The sequence below is a fragment of the Pseudochaenichthys georgianus genome, chromosome 12 (assembly GCF_902827115.2).
Source record: "Pseudochaenichthys georgianus chromosome 12, fPseGeo1.2, whole genome shotgun sequence".
NCBI lineage: Eukaryota > Metazoa > Chordata > Actinopteri > Perciformes > Channichthyidae > Pseudochaenichthys > Pseudochaenichthys georgianus.
The window spans coordinates 2,349,959-2,365,569 of record NC_047514.1 but is presented as its reverse complement, the minus strand read 5'-3'; the positions used below and the strand labels follow the sequence as shown (position 1 = coordinate 2,365,569).

The following is a 15,611-nucleotide window of genomic DNA, read 5'->3' as shown; positions in this document are numbered from 1 at the left end:
ATGCACTTGAAAATAATGACTATAAATCAGTCACTAAGTGCACATCCAGCATATACACATCTAGGAATCAATGTTGATATTTTTTGTGGTGTTATTTTCTGTAATAATTTGTTGTTTTTTAATTTTGAGACATTTGCTTACATTGTCTTTGCTTAACCTGAGACTCCAAAACATGTTGTATAACACATGATATCGTTTATTAAAGTTATTCATCAAAAGAATATCCTATTCCGGGTTCTTCTGTGAAACTCTGTGCCCCACTTTGTTGTTCTGGAGGTTAATGGGACATTTCCAGCAGCTTATAGAAGTACATTTAGTGGCTGAGAACAGAGAGGAGATGCAGAGTATTAAAAGGCATTAGTGTGTTTTACAGAAAAGTAATGCAGATTATGATCCAATCCACCTACTGTCGCTCTGCTTAATGGAGAGAGAGACGTTTCTCTGCTTTAACCTTTCCCCTCGTTCCAGAGTCGCCCTCCCAACCCTACTCTCAACTGTATTATAACATCATACTAAAATAACACTAGAACAAATGTTGGTTATTGTAGATGTGTTAATTGTGGTTTGAACTTTAAGGGGGGCACTACAGGTCAAAGCTAAACTAAAAAATGTCACCATTATAATGACCTGTTCTGTAAATATACTAAGGATGTTTTTAGCTTTGCAAGTGTTCTGAAAAGTTACGTTTAAATGAGAAGATGAGGCATTGTTTGTTTTCATATTTGTTCATTTGCTCAGAAATCTGAACATTAAATAAAGCCAGGTTCTAAATTCGTGTTTCACCTTGTTGACAAATTAGTGTATATGGTTGTTTTAGATAGTGTATGATAGTGGCAATGGCCATACAAAAAGAAAATACTTCAAATGAAATATTAACAAATCTCTCAGCACAGAGCTTCAGAATAAATAGATATACAGATATAGAAACAAAGGGAGTAAGTACAATGTATGTAAGTGCTACTGAAGTGCAGATTTCTAGTAAAATACCCTAAAAATATATCCAATCAATTTTGCGTACTTAGTGTAAAGGTTAAAATATTTAGCTAAAATGTATCACAATCAAACCTCCGTTGATAACTTACACTAAAACAATTATTGGTTTCCAGTTTTCTGAAATGATTGAAATGTGGAAATATGCAAATGATGCATAATCTTATTTAACCTTTGGATGTTTTCTTTCCACTAGCCTGACAAAAAGACAGCTAAAAACTACCGAACAAACTCCCACTTTTTTTTGTCAGATTCACACAAATGTTAAATACAATGACTGACTGTAATGACTTGAGCGTAAAGAAAATATTGCCGTTGAACAAAATGTAACATGTCGGAATATATGTGTGTATGTAATTGAGTGTGTGTACGATGCATACAAGTCTACGTCTCCCCCACATCAGTCTACCACCTGTTTTCCCAGAGTAATGACCTCAGCCTGCAGGCGTCTCTGCCGAACACTGCCAAACTACATACAGCTGTGTGTGTGTGTGTGTGTGTGTGTGTGCGTGTGTATATGTGTGTGTGCACATGTGTACGTAAAAGAGAGGGAAAGAGAGACGAGGCAGCGCAAATAAGTACGTCAAGACAGGAAGATGAAAACACAAGTGACAGAAAATATGTAATAAAGTAAATATTCAATAAAACGTGTGTCAAAAAGAGAGCAAATGCGTGTGTGTGTGTGTGGTGTGTGTGTGTGTGTGTGTGAGAGAGAGAGAGAGAGAGAGAGAGAGAGAGAGAGAGAGCGAGAGAGAGAGAGAGAGAGAGAGAGAGAGAGAGAGAGAGAGCGAGAGAGAGAGAGAGGAGAGAGAGAGAGAGAGAGAGAGAGAGAGAGAGAGAGAGAGAGAGAGAGAGAGAGAGAGAAAGCATAAACACACAGCAGGAGAAATTGAGTTGTAACAGCTGCATGGACATACATGGGGGGAAATATAGAAAAAATACATAATGTTAGAATATAAGGAAGAACAGAAATGGCCAAATTAGTTAAGTTAAATAAATAGTGAGGGAGTGGAAAAAGGAAAAGTGAAGGTAATTGCAAGGAGGACATGTTGTGCAAGAGGACATATGGGGAGGTGATGATTTTAAAGAAATAGAAATACTGAAAAGAGTGATAAGGAGAGTTGCATAGCAAACAAAAAGGAAAGTGGTGAATGAATGCATGCATGAGAAGAACGGAAAACGTCTCAAACACAATGGCTTCATTTCAGACATTACATCACTCCTTCCTCTCACTTTATTTTTCCCTCATCTCTTTTTTTCAGCATGTCTATTGAGTCTCTTTCTATTCTTTGGTTCAAGCTTCCTGTTGAAACAGACACACACTATTGGTGCCAATTGAAATGGGTCCACATAATCCAGTTTTTGTAACTATAAAGAACTGTGGACAGATGTTCATAATGTTGTTTATTTTTTATAATCAGTTATTGCTCATTTTAATCATGGCTGTGTTTTGTTTTTGCACAGAACTTTTACAACAAACCTTTTCACCTTATACTGTATGTCAAAGAAAACTAATCTGAAATGCTGTAAAATGTTTTAAAGAAACTTTGCTTCCCCCTCATTTCTGCATAATGTGATTCAAGCGTATAAAATACAAAAAATGTATAAGGCAATACAAAATGATATATATTCTTGTAAAGCATAGCTTAAATTAAGAAATACCTGTAGAACAGTGCTTGGTTAGCCTGTCTTCTGCATTCTGTAATGAGTACTCGTAAACACCACACACATCTCCTCTCTTATAAAAGTCCTGAGACTGGGAATCATGCGAGTGTGGTTCGTCCCTGGCAATCTTTTGCAGACATTTCCAGCATTTATTGTGTCAAAGAGAGAATATAGATCATGTGTCTATTGGTCATAAGCTTTCCACCTCCATAATAGAGGGGTGATACCTCCTCTATAGGGTTGAGAAATTGAAAGTGCAGTGGAAGGAAAAATGTAACTGTAAACCTCAGTTTGACAGCCAAAGTCACCGGTGGTGTCCCCCAGGGCTCAGTCCTCGGTCCCCTCCTTTTTAAAATGTACATCCTTCCCCTCGGACATATCCTTAGCCAATATGGCATCCATTTACACTGCTATGCCGATGACTATCAACTTTACCTCTCCTCCAAGACCATCACAATTATAGTTGTTGAAATGTAATGCAATCACAAGAAGTTAATTGCTAACGTAATGCTATAAAATTCAGAGTTGTCCAACTTCACGTCACCAAAGCTAAGCTAAAGACGGGTAATGTTTGATGTGATGGCATTAAGTGGTCTTATTTAGCTTCTCATTAGCAATCAACATTTTCATGACACATAGAAGCTTCAGACATTCGCTAGTGGGGTATTTACTGGCACATTTTATGTTGTACAACTAAACATGAAAATCTCGTTCAGTCCATATTTTGGGAATCCAACCGAAAACTCATTCAAGAAAACTTTGACTTTAAGACGGGAAAACTCAAAAGTGCTGAAATGCTGACTAATTTCTGGGTTTCAGGACTTATTCTTGCACCACTCTGAAGCAGTTTAATTTACACTTTTCTGTTGTGTAAATACTACAGTTATAAGTAAACAAGTGAACAAATTGAGTGTAATTACATAGAATACTGATAGTTGAACTCAGATACGTAAAAATATGTTCTCTAGTCTGCAGGACTAGGACATATTAGCTCAGCTGCTGAGGGCATACAGCTCAGAGACCCTGATAGCAAGCACCCCGCCCATGGAATAACTTTATATAGAGCTGCTGTGTTTTCACTCTTAATGAGTCTGTTTGTGTATCAGCCAATAGTCCAGAGCCTGAATAAACACACACACTGGCCCTAATGACAACACAAGGAGCAATTGATGAGCTTTTGTGTGTGTGTGTTTATAGAGTCTATAAATAAGACTGTTTTTTTTAGCACATATCCCTCACTTTATTTTATTCTCTTTTTCCACTAGTTGCATACGTATAAAAACAAGTCAGAAATGTATTTGGATTAACTTCAAGATCAAGCTTTAAAGTAGTTTATACAAATATTAGCCTTAACAAGGAGTTTTACTTGTAATGTTTTCTTGGGCTAAACCGCACAGCACTTCATAAAGCTTAATGCCAAATTTGTCTCTGGGGATGTCCAAAGAGCAGCAAAGTGTCTACAAAGTGCACCACAGAATTAAAGCGAAAAGTCGTTTTTCCTAACTTTTAAGCCTTTTTTCTACCACAACTTTAAAATGACATCATTAATCCAAAAACACTGTCGTCTTCTTTCCACTCATGTCAAATTGTTATGCACTCATTTTGAAAAGCGGACATGTGTTTTATCAAAGTTCTATCCAAATGTATTATTAGTGTCCCATTGTCCCCAAATTACATCTTTTAGAGTGATGTTTAAACTACGCAGTAATATTCTTATTTATGTCGAAGACAATTTAAGCCCAAAAAGTTGGAGCCCAAAATGTGACCCGGCCCGGCTAAAGTAACTGGATGGCCTACCTGCCTGTCAGCCTTGCATCTGTGCACAAACTTATCTCATGCCCTCATTGGTCATGTGCACGTTTGTGTGTGTTGGAGTATTTTCAAATTCTTGCGCACTCGAGCTGGTTTCTCCAAAATTACGTACCCCACCTTTAAAACAAATCCCTGCTCTACCACTATGGATCTTTCAGCAATGGAGAGAAAGTCTCTGTTTATTAAAATAAATACATTGAATTGATGATAACAAATATTTAATTATTCCACCCGCCTGTAACATATTTGTGTTTAGATGGATTCTGATTGGCTGTCATTTTTTTCTCTCCAGTAGTTGTGTTATGGATATCAACTTGAGTTTGAACATTTAAAAAAAAAGGTAAATTCATGGTTACATTTATAGCCACGTATTTGTTTTTGTTTTGAGAAAGATAAAGGCGCAGAGAGAGAGAGGTATAATTAATATTCCAAACATATTGTTATGTTTATAATTGATAGTATACTGTCCAATTGTGTTTACATGCAAATTGAGACGAGAGAGACAGCTGGACAGATATGCGTGAGAACAAGATAATCTCTGTGGGAGCCGGCCAGTGCCCAAACACTCACACACACACACACACACACACACACACACACACACACACACACACACACACACACACACACACACACACACACACACACACACACACACACACACACACACACACACACACACACACACACACACACACACACACACACACACACACACACACACACACACACACACACACACACACACACACACACACACACACACACACACACACTCCACTGTACCACAGGTGTTCTCCATTTAGAAAACATCACTTCAAAGTACTTTAACAAAGACCAGAGAGAGGGGGGGGGGCAATGCTATGCTTTTGAACTACTGGCGCTAACAGTAAAGCTACTGTTAGCGCCCCCTACAGGACACACCGTTAGTTACAACTGCAACACAATACTGTTGGACAGACACAAATCTAAATGTCCCTTGAGGATACTGGACGTCAAAGATTTTTCACAGAGAGAGAGGTTTTGAAGAGTGTATTGGTTTGCATGTCCGAACAACTGGTGTGTGTGTGTGTGTGTGTGTGTGTGTGCGTGTGTGTACATGTGTATATGCTCAAAGCACAAATAAACATAGTAAGTTTGACTGAACTCTCTCTCTCTCTCACCCTCCTACATCTCCTTATGTCACACAGCTGCTTGGTTCTTTATGTTTATTGTTTCAAGTTGACAGACAAATATCCCAAACTAAATATGGAAAACATTACTGCCGTCTATCTGACTATATCATTGTAATTCTTCCCTCCTCTTGTTCCCTATTCTTTCCTTTATTTAGCCCTCTACTTTTTTTCCCATTCCTCTAACCTCCTTCCCTTCTCTTTCTTAACTCACCCTTCTCTCTTTACTCCTCCGTCCCTCTTCGTTTATTTTACAATGTAAGCCATATTAAATTGCCAACAACAAAAACAGTTTTAAAGTATCTTGGTTTTTTGGCTGTGGGAAGACATAATAGTGTGTTCAAACCAAACCAAAAGCACGTTTTTTTTGCATCACAGAGTCAACTCAAAGATACAAATTCACATCATTCGAAATTTCCACTGCAAAACCAATGTTAGCGTGACAAAAGAATAAAACGTTTCAAACGAAGCAAATCATATTTTTCAAATAAATGATTCCTGCCATGTTGTCTATTTTGCATCCTGTCTTTTCCATGTATTGTTGCAAGCCTGACAGTATATATTTGACAATACACCTATAACAATATATATTTGGATATTCAGACATTCAGCACTACAATATCTTCAAAAACCATTGAAGTATTTCCTTTGTGTATGGTCTCACTTGATAAAAGGGCCATATTGACATGTTATATTGGAGGTTAATGCAACTCCTATCATCATGTTTCCATTCATTCCCTCAGCATGCTCTCAGCTCCTACCATGAGGTGTCTGTTGGCCGACAGCAGTCCTGACCCGTATCCGCTGTTCAGAGCTCCCATGGCGCCGTTGTGCGTGTGTGCGGCGCTGATGAGGTTGTGCATTTCTCCGTGGCCACTCGGCATGCCCGTCGACGGCCCCACCGCGTGACTCCGCAGGACGTGGATGGCATCGTCCAAACGCTCCAGGCGGTCCTCGATACGACTTTGCTTCAGAGTGAAAGAACACAGAAAAAAGTAAGAGATTTACTCTCACACTTCCTTTCTTATCTTCGTCCCTATACTTTGAATAAACATCCAACTATCCCCACAGTTCTGGGCAAGTCATCATGATCTCTAGAAGATTTACTAGAAGCTTTACAGAGATGATGCTTTACCTGTTTTAATAACCAAAGTCAGACAAAATGCATAAGGATAATAGTTACGCTACATCAGCTGAGCTCCAACTCACTAAAATATATTTACATGGATTTTCTTAAGTACACTCTATAGTTCGTATTTAGTGAAAGACAAAAGTCGACCAACTGACCATTTGAGTGTCAAAATGGTGGGAACATTGAGTTATCATTCAATGTGTATAGATTTCCCTTGAATTGTGATGGAAAATACTGCAATGAGCTCATTCAGAGATACAGAAGTGTGTGTGATAACGTAGATAACGAATGTGACGATGAGGGAGTGTCTGTTGGGCGACAGATTTAGCCTCTAGGGCAGTGCTTCTCAAAGTGTGGTCCGCGGACCACGGGTGGTCCGTGAGCGCCCCCTAGTGGTACGTGAGTATATTGGTAACATTTTAAATAAATAAGTTAATTTAAGTTTTCCACACTCTCGCGGGAATATCTCCGCAAAGGAGCGAGGTTAAGTTTCACTTTTGATTGCATGATATAGCCCAGCGCAACACCTTCGTCACACATGTTGCCACCTGTTTTTACCATTTTCAGGCGATTTGTAATCGGTTCTAGAAAAACGATGTGTTTTTGGATATTTGTGGAGTTAGGTGGTCCGCGAGTGTTTTTTTATTGGTTTATTGGTCCTTGGTATGAAAAAGTTTGAGAAACACTGCTCTAGGGAGATCATGTATTTATTTATTGTGTGTATGTCATACCAGGGAGTGTAGTGGGGCAGCCTCGTAGTTTGGCGATGATGCTCCCTGTCCGCCATTCCTCGACCATACAGCTGAACTGACAGCTAGGAGAGAGGAGACAAGGAGACATGATCAGAAGAGGAAGTAAAAGCAAAAATGCATGACAGAATGCAAACATTTTAGATATCAGCAAAAGATGTTGGAGTTGGACACAAAAACTGATATCCCTTCATTTCTTCTGTGATGGACAGCTAAACGGTTCTTGGTAAGACCCGCCTCTCGCCCAAAGCATGCTGGGATAGGCTACATGGCTGCTGCTTGTGTAGAGAAAATGAACGGCTGTCTGCTTTTTTGGATTAACCTCTTATCCTTTTCATATCTGGCAAAAAGAAAGCACTCAATGCTGCACCAAACAAAACATCCTCTCACACGAGGAGCGCTTCATCCGAACCACTCGCGGAGCTCGGACATAATAAACTGAGAGATGAGGAAGAAAGGACAAAAACAAACCAATTCATATCTCCGAGCAGAAATGCTAATATCAGGCTTTTGTTTTTTGAAAGGGTACAAGTGGTTGATTAGCATGGGCCCTCTGCAGAATAAACAAGCTTTGTGTCTCTGTTCTTTCCTGCTTTTGTGTTTGCCGTCGCTCTGAAGGGTCGAATCTGAATCGACAGGTTTCATTAGCTGGTAGACAGAGGAGGCACAATGACTTGTGTACATTAACATTAATATGAGGTTCTGAGCAGGGTCCGGGCTCCAGATGGGACTCAAGCTTTAAAGAGTTTACCCATATCACTACAAACACTTTTCACCCATCTTAGTTGTATCTAGCCATATAGATAGTTTTCGTTTAATGTTTTGAATTAAACTCTGAAACTCTTGTGGTGAATGTAGCTTCGTTTTTGGTCACTTGAAAAACTAGAAAGCAACACTATTTGCAAAAAATATTCCAATTACTTATGGTAACTCCTCAGAATGCACTAAATAGTGTTTATCGGAACTTGGAAAATAGTATTAATGTTGTTCTAAGTAAAGCCCATTTCTATTGATGTGGGAACTCAACGTTGACTTTTGACCACCAAATTCAAAGAAGTTTCAAACCACAAGAAAAGCTATTAAACTCCATTGTATTGCTGTGGAAAAGAGATTTAAGAAACAGATATTTTTTTAACAAATAAAACCAAACTATCAGCATTGATGAAAGCAGCAACCAGAAAGTGGAACATTGCAATTCACCTGAAAGACAGTCCACAGTGACACATGTTTTAAGTCAGGTGTAAGGAAGTGTTCATGTCCAATGGGTTAAGAGAGAGGACCCCACCTCGATACATAGAGGAGGATTGGTTCTATGACGGCTAGATTCAATTTGAAATTTGAAAGTTAATTGCATATAATGTGCTTTCTCAATCGGATAATTTATTGCTGGGTTAGAACTCGCAGTAGAACTTGTTTTCATTCCTAAATGGTTGTATTTTTGTGCTCGTTTCGTGTTTCTCTATAGGATGAAGCCCAAATCATTAATGTAGATATTGAATTGATCAGGAAACAGACATCTTAAAATAAAACCAAAACATTCAGCACGGATAGAACGTGTACAAATCCAATACAGAAGGTTGAACAGTGCAATTTATATACACAACAATGTAATCAAAGTATTAACCGAAAGTAAAAAAAGACCATTGAGGGACATATTTATCCAGTCGGGTGACAGATTAGTTCATGTCCTCAAGTAGCTTTGCTCTTTTCTTGTGTCATGTTATCTTTACTCTTGTTTTCCTCTCCATTTGTCCACTTGTTTTTTTCCTATTCCTCCGTCATCATATCACAATTATTTGTTTTTCCACTACGTGTCTCGTATTTTCTTTCATCTTGCCTTTCAACATGTCGCCACTTTTGCCTGCCTACTTCCCTACTCTTCTTTCCCTTCGTTTCCTCTTCTTTCTTTATCCCTATCTTTCTAATTCTTCCGTCTCCTCTCCTCCTCTCCTCCTTCCTACCTTAGTTTCCCCTCCTTATTCCCCATCTCACCTCCTCTGTGCCCCTGCCACTGATCCCTCCTTTGTAACTCTGATCTCATCTCATTAGCTTGTGTTTCTCCCCCTTTTTTCTAATTGTCTTCCCATTTTGTCTCGCAGTCTATTCTCTCCCCTTTCCTCCATTCATATTACATGCTCATTTGCATATGCTAATTAATGAGTAATCACCTGGGTACATTCATGTGCAAATACAAATATATGTATTAAACGGCAGCGTAAATTATTCCAAGTCCAACCCTGTAAAACTCGTAGAATTAGCCTTGTATATCAATTTGCATGTAGTTTGCTCTAATAGGCTTCATTTCTAATTTGTAAAAAGTGGAGTAACTCTGACACAATGATAAACACCAATTATGGTTTCACAGGCAATATCCGAGGCAGCTATAATGACGAGGAGGAGGAGGAGGAGGAGGAGGAGGAGGAGGAGGAAGAGAGGAGGAGAGGAGGAGGAGGAAGAGAGGGGGGGGGCTGGTGTTCTGGGAGCCGGTAGGTTTGTGAACGATTTGTCGGAGTGGTGCTCGTAATTAAAGCTATCAGTCACCAGGCGCGGAAATATCAAACGGTGTGTGTCGCAGCGACAATTACAGACAAATTTGACACAACTATTATTAGGAAAAGTAATTTTTCACTTTAAGGAGCGGGGAGAGTTTACAACATCAGCCGCGAGGAGGACTAATATGTGGAAATAAGAGGAGAAGGGGGCGGGGGGGGGGTAGAGGACACACAGGGATTATGAATGTGTTTTTATGGTCCTGTTTTACGCCCAAGCGATTACACTTAAGAAGCAGCGATGCCTTTCATTAATTGCAAATAAATGAAGAGCTTTAGGTAAATGTGTTGTTTGTAGTCGGTTGATATGTTTTACTACCATTTCTTACACTTCTACTTCCCAGAGCTGTATTTAAGTCAATTGAATTAGGATCATATCAAGAATACACTCATTTGAACATGTTAAACTTTAGTTTCCAGTCTTTTGAAACAAGTTCAAGTCAAGTTTCAAGTCAATAGAAACACATCGTAAGTCTCAAGTCATTTAAAAACAACTTCTAGTGTCGGTTGCATTCACAAGTCAATTGAAACAAATGTAAGTCTTGTCGCTGGTCATTTCAAACCATTTCCATTAAAGTCTCAAGTCATTTCAAACAAGTGTCAGTCTTGTTGTAAGTCATTTGTGACGAGTTCAAGTCACTCGAAACAATGTCCATGGACGTTGAAAATCATCCTAAACAAGATCAACTCGTGTAAAAAGGCATTTGCAACAAGTTCAAGTCGTGTCTCGCGCAATTGGAAACAAGTCCACGTCTTTATGTCTTTATTAGGATCCCCATTAGCACTAGCATGAGCATTGGCTATTCTTCCTGGGGTCCTCACACACTCAAAACATACATAAACATACAACAAAATTAAAACAAAACAGCTCATCATTTCATGCTATTTACAGTGAAATGAAGTGAAACTAAAATGGTCATCCAATTATCGCCATCCTAAGGCCAAACAAAAGTAAATACAAATAAGTGTACATAATAATATATGCATACATAGCCACAGGCACAGTTCAAATGTACGTCAAGTGTAAAGTCATCAAACACGTTTAAGACTGTGAGGAGTGTGAGTGCGATGTGGTACCTGTGAGGGAGGGCGGGGAGCCGACTGGTGTGGAGGGATTGGACGAGTAGCTGTTGTTCGTGTGGTCCGGAGAGTAGATCTGAAAACATAACAACACGTTTCAAAAGAGTCCGCAACTCTGAACGGCAAATATTAAAAAGACAAAATGCAATAGTTTTAAAATGGAGAAACATTATAAAGCCATGTTGCATTTATGACGTACTGAACAGGTAGTTGACATGTGTATTTAGGCCTATGTTTACATGCGTGTTGGTGTGTTTCACTTACAGATGCGAGGGCTTTCCCTAAGGCGTCTCCTGTCTGAGAGCTGCTGGCGGCAGCGTTCGGCGCTCTGTTAGCTGCGACACACACACGGGAACAAAGAGACACAATCTTGTAAATAAGGATGTTATTTTGTAGAATTTGTAATTATTCTGTCAAATTCTGTCACACTCAAAAAGCAACACATATGTATTAAAACTGAAAGGTTTATGCTATTTGTACAGAAACATCCCAGTATGAAGTAATAGCCTCATGGCTGGAAATACACATGTAGATTAATGAAGGAAATGAAGAACTAGCGTAAATAGCTAAGCGGTTAGCTCATGGCTATATGCTGAGGTTAGTTCATTGAAACACTCCTCTTATGGTGGACACGTCTGAGCATTAGACATGTCAGTTGTAAAGCCTTTTTGACCTGTTGCCTTTTGAGAATATGTTCGTACAATACAGAGGTGTTTGACAGATGTATTAGTTGTATAACAAAACTGTTTACCATGGTTACAAGTGGGCATAAACACAACAAAATATGTGAAATCAACACGATTTTCTTTGCTGTGCTGATCTTGCAATAGACCATGACTACATTGAACCAAAACAGCATTTGTAACCTATATTCTTCTGTAGGGTTAGCCAATCATTTAAGATGGTGAAAACTGCACAGCACATCACCAGGACGTTAAACATCTGCTCAAAGACTGTTGGTCAACCCGGTGAGAGACTCTATGACTCATCAGAACAACCTAGTGAGGCTGTCCAACCACATCGTCTCCGACCCAAAGCATGTTCTGAACAGTGAATATGAACTGCTACCATCACATCGGAGATACAGGGTCCCGCCATTCAATAAAGTCAGACTGAAGCACTCCTTTGTGCATCAGTCAATCCTCTCAGTACACACAGAGCTGATCCCAGATCAGATGCACGCTGAAGGCTTTGAGCGTGTTTTCTCTCACTGATTGTGTTGTTATATTAAATGTTTGTTGTTTGTGTTTCATGTATTGTGTCTGGATACTTGTCTGTTGGTGTTGGACATGGAGCTGCTGTGACGCAAGTCACATTTCAGACTTGATCTGACAAATAAAGTATTATCGTATCGTAGGACGGAGCTGCCATCCATGGAGGACCTTTACTCCCAGCGGCTCAGGAAGAAAGCCCTCAGGATTATCAAAGACCCCCACCACCCCAGCCACACACTGTTCTGTCTGCTGCCGTCTGGCAGGCGCTACATCCGGACTAACACCAGCAGACTCAGGGACAGTTTCATCCCTCAGGCCATAAGACTATAAACCTGAACTCTGAAACAACATCCACAACATTAATCTGGCTGCAATTTAGAAATTATGTATCTAATATATCATCTTCCAATAACTATATAGACTTTTATTGCACTATTCCACTTTTTTTCTTTTCATATTTACTTGCACTATATTTGTCTGTTTATGTGTTTTATTGTGTTGCTCTGTTGGAGGAGCCTGTGACCTAAGATCTTCATCGTCATAACTACAATGTAGCTATGTTCGTTTGACCAATAAAAGCCTTGAACCGTGAAACATTTTTGAAACGAAATATCCTGGTTTCTTCTTCACAGGTCACATTGTTTTGTTGACAACAAATATATGTGTTTATATTGTGATATTTAGGATACTGATTCAATATGTTACCATGTAACTAGGGATTGTAGCATTTCAAAAGTAACCCAAACCTGCTCATATGTACTGTTTTAAGAATATTTATCATTTTGATGAATAAATTGGTCTTCTTTTTTACAAACACTGTGTTGTCGTTGTGTGCCGTTTCCTTTTTATTCATTTTTTTATCTAAACTGCAGGAAATCAAGTATTAGTGTCATTTCAGTCTGCATGGGGACGAAGGGTAAGTTGAGATGAATTCAAAAGACTTAAAAACACCTACTGTAATTCTACTATAAGCACCTGTTTGCAGACCGTGATCAGTCTCTAGAAGTTATACTTTGGCAGGGCAAAGTTGTACAATGTGATGATGTGCTGAGCCTTCCTAAATAATTACAGAACTATAACAGAGTTCAATAGGATCCGACACTCAACATCTACATGTGCTCGCCTGCTAACTGACTGATGTGATCGTGTGTGCAACTGTTGGACCTCGACACAATCTGTTTCACACACTTGAAGAGCACTGAGGCCAAAGAGGAAGGAAGTGACCTCACAGGACCAGATGAGCGCGCACACACACACACACACACACACACACACACACACACACACACACACACACACACACACACACACACACACACACACACACACTCTGAGGCAGAGAGACACATCTCTCCTGATAGCAGACCCCAGATGGAAAGTTTACGCTCGCACACACACGTTAGACACGTCCACGCCACCCACACACACACACACACACACACACACACACACACACACACACACACACACACACACACACACACACACACACACACACACACACACACACACACACACACACACACACACACACACACACACACACACACACACACACACACACACACACACACACACACACACACACACACACACACACACACACACACACACACACACACACAGCGAAAAACATCCTTTCATGGCAAATGAATCCATTACAGAAATTGGCAGGACCGGACTGCTGTTAGAGAGAAAAAGAGGGGGAGGAGGGGAGATACAGGGATGAAGATGGAGCGAGAGACAGGAAGCAGCATATGTTTTAGGGTTAAAGCTTCATGTCTCACTCACGCCATACCACTGGCCTAGTAAACCATTCAAGGGATTACTGACGCACACACACACACGCACACAAGCTTGTATCCGGACTCTACACATAATTTAGAACACATGCAGGAGAATATCTTTTTCATAAAGGAAAGCTTATCAGCAGGAGAGGAGAGCATCCCGAAGATGAAAGTGACTTTGCGAGTTATTTCTGTCCATGTCCATCACCAACCAGAAACATATATAACAATTTGAGAATCACATTATTATGAAATATGTTCTTCCGCTCTTTCTTTCTTGGCATAATCGAATACATGATTGCTTTGTAGGCCTATTTGTTCCACGCTTCAAAAGTACAGTTGCATCTGCCCTGCAGAACCTTTGCCCTGTGCCAAATCCATATCACATATTACTTGTACAGTATACACTGCATACTACTGTATGAATTAGATTTGATAACATACACTTCTGTATTAGTTTACAACACATCTATGTTCTTTAAACTGAGAATAAACATTTAGATAACCCATTTGTTTTTACTTTATTCACATACAGGTTCATTAGAATATCCATCTATTTCTAATGTGGGAGCATCAACAGCACCTGTTAGGATGCATCTGGTTTCTACTGGACTTAAATGGTCTGTAGCAGTGTTCAGTGCGGATTCATTTAATTTACAATACAAGCTACCGTACTTTTCGGACTATAAAGCGCACCTGCATATAAGCCCCAGCAGCTAAAGTGTCCTCTGTCTTGCTCTCGTTCTGTCTCTCGGTTCCACTTTTACTTTGGCGCGCTACCTGCCTCACTCTTTTCCCGCCGCTTAGAGGTGGCGGGCGCGGACCGGTCATAGAGCCCATAGTGTTCAAGGTGGTTAATTGTACCTGTAAAATCCATAGATTTAGGAGGTTCCCTAGTGGCCGTTAGCTGTACACAAAAAATGGGGGGAAAAGTCGCGGCTTATAGTCCGAAAAGTACGGTAATGGTCGCGTGGAAAATACAAAATATGAAATAATGAAGATGTCCACTGTCACTGTCGTTATCATTATTACTTGTGTGGTTAGTAACTCGTTCGAAAACAATGAATATTACCACACTTCCCTAAAACCCAAGGTAACTTGGGTTTAGAGACATTTGATCTACTATACCAAAAAACAAACAAGGAAACGCAATTAATCGATTATCAAAATAGTACATTTTCTGCCAATGCTCGAATACATGAACCTGCAGCTCTACACTGAAGCTTTGCCTCTGACTCCTGCTCCAAATCCTCTGCAGTATGCTCTTAATCTTTTTACCATAACATAGACCCACGCACATTCAGGCTGTGCCACCCAATGCTCATCACGAGAGTTGACTGACAATCTGACGCTTTGTTGATGGAAAATTATATTTCCAGTGCTAGAATCAATTGTATCTGACCGCAGCTGCTACTCTCTCCAAAGAGAACGTACCCACTTGTTTACTCGTGCAAATCGGCC

General features: G+C 39.8%; 1 protein-coding gene across 3 annotated transcripts in view; it reads right to left on the bottom strand.

Annotated features, from left to right (window-relative positions):
• LOC117456609 (transcription factor 4-like) overlaps positions 1–15,611 on the bottom strand; it is a 219,015-nt gene that overhangs the window by 17,407 nt on the left and 185,997 nt on the right. For all 3 annotated transcript variants that reach the window (XM_034096536.2, XM_034096537.2, XM_034096539.2), the window contains 4 exons: positions 11,414–11,484; positions 11,147–11,225; positions 7,503–7,585; positions 6,401–6,607 (listed from right to left, as the gene is read on the bottom strand). In XM_034096536.2, the coding sequence (XP_033952427.1) occupies positions 6,401–6,607; positions 7,503–7,585; positions 11,147–11,225; positions 11,414–11,484 (440 nt within the window). The remainder of the gene's footprint in view (positions 1–6,400; positions 6,608–7,502; positions 7,586–11,146; positions 11,226–11,413; positions 11,485–15,611) is intronic.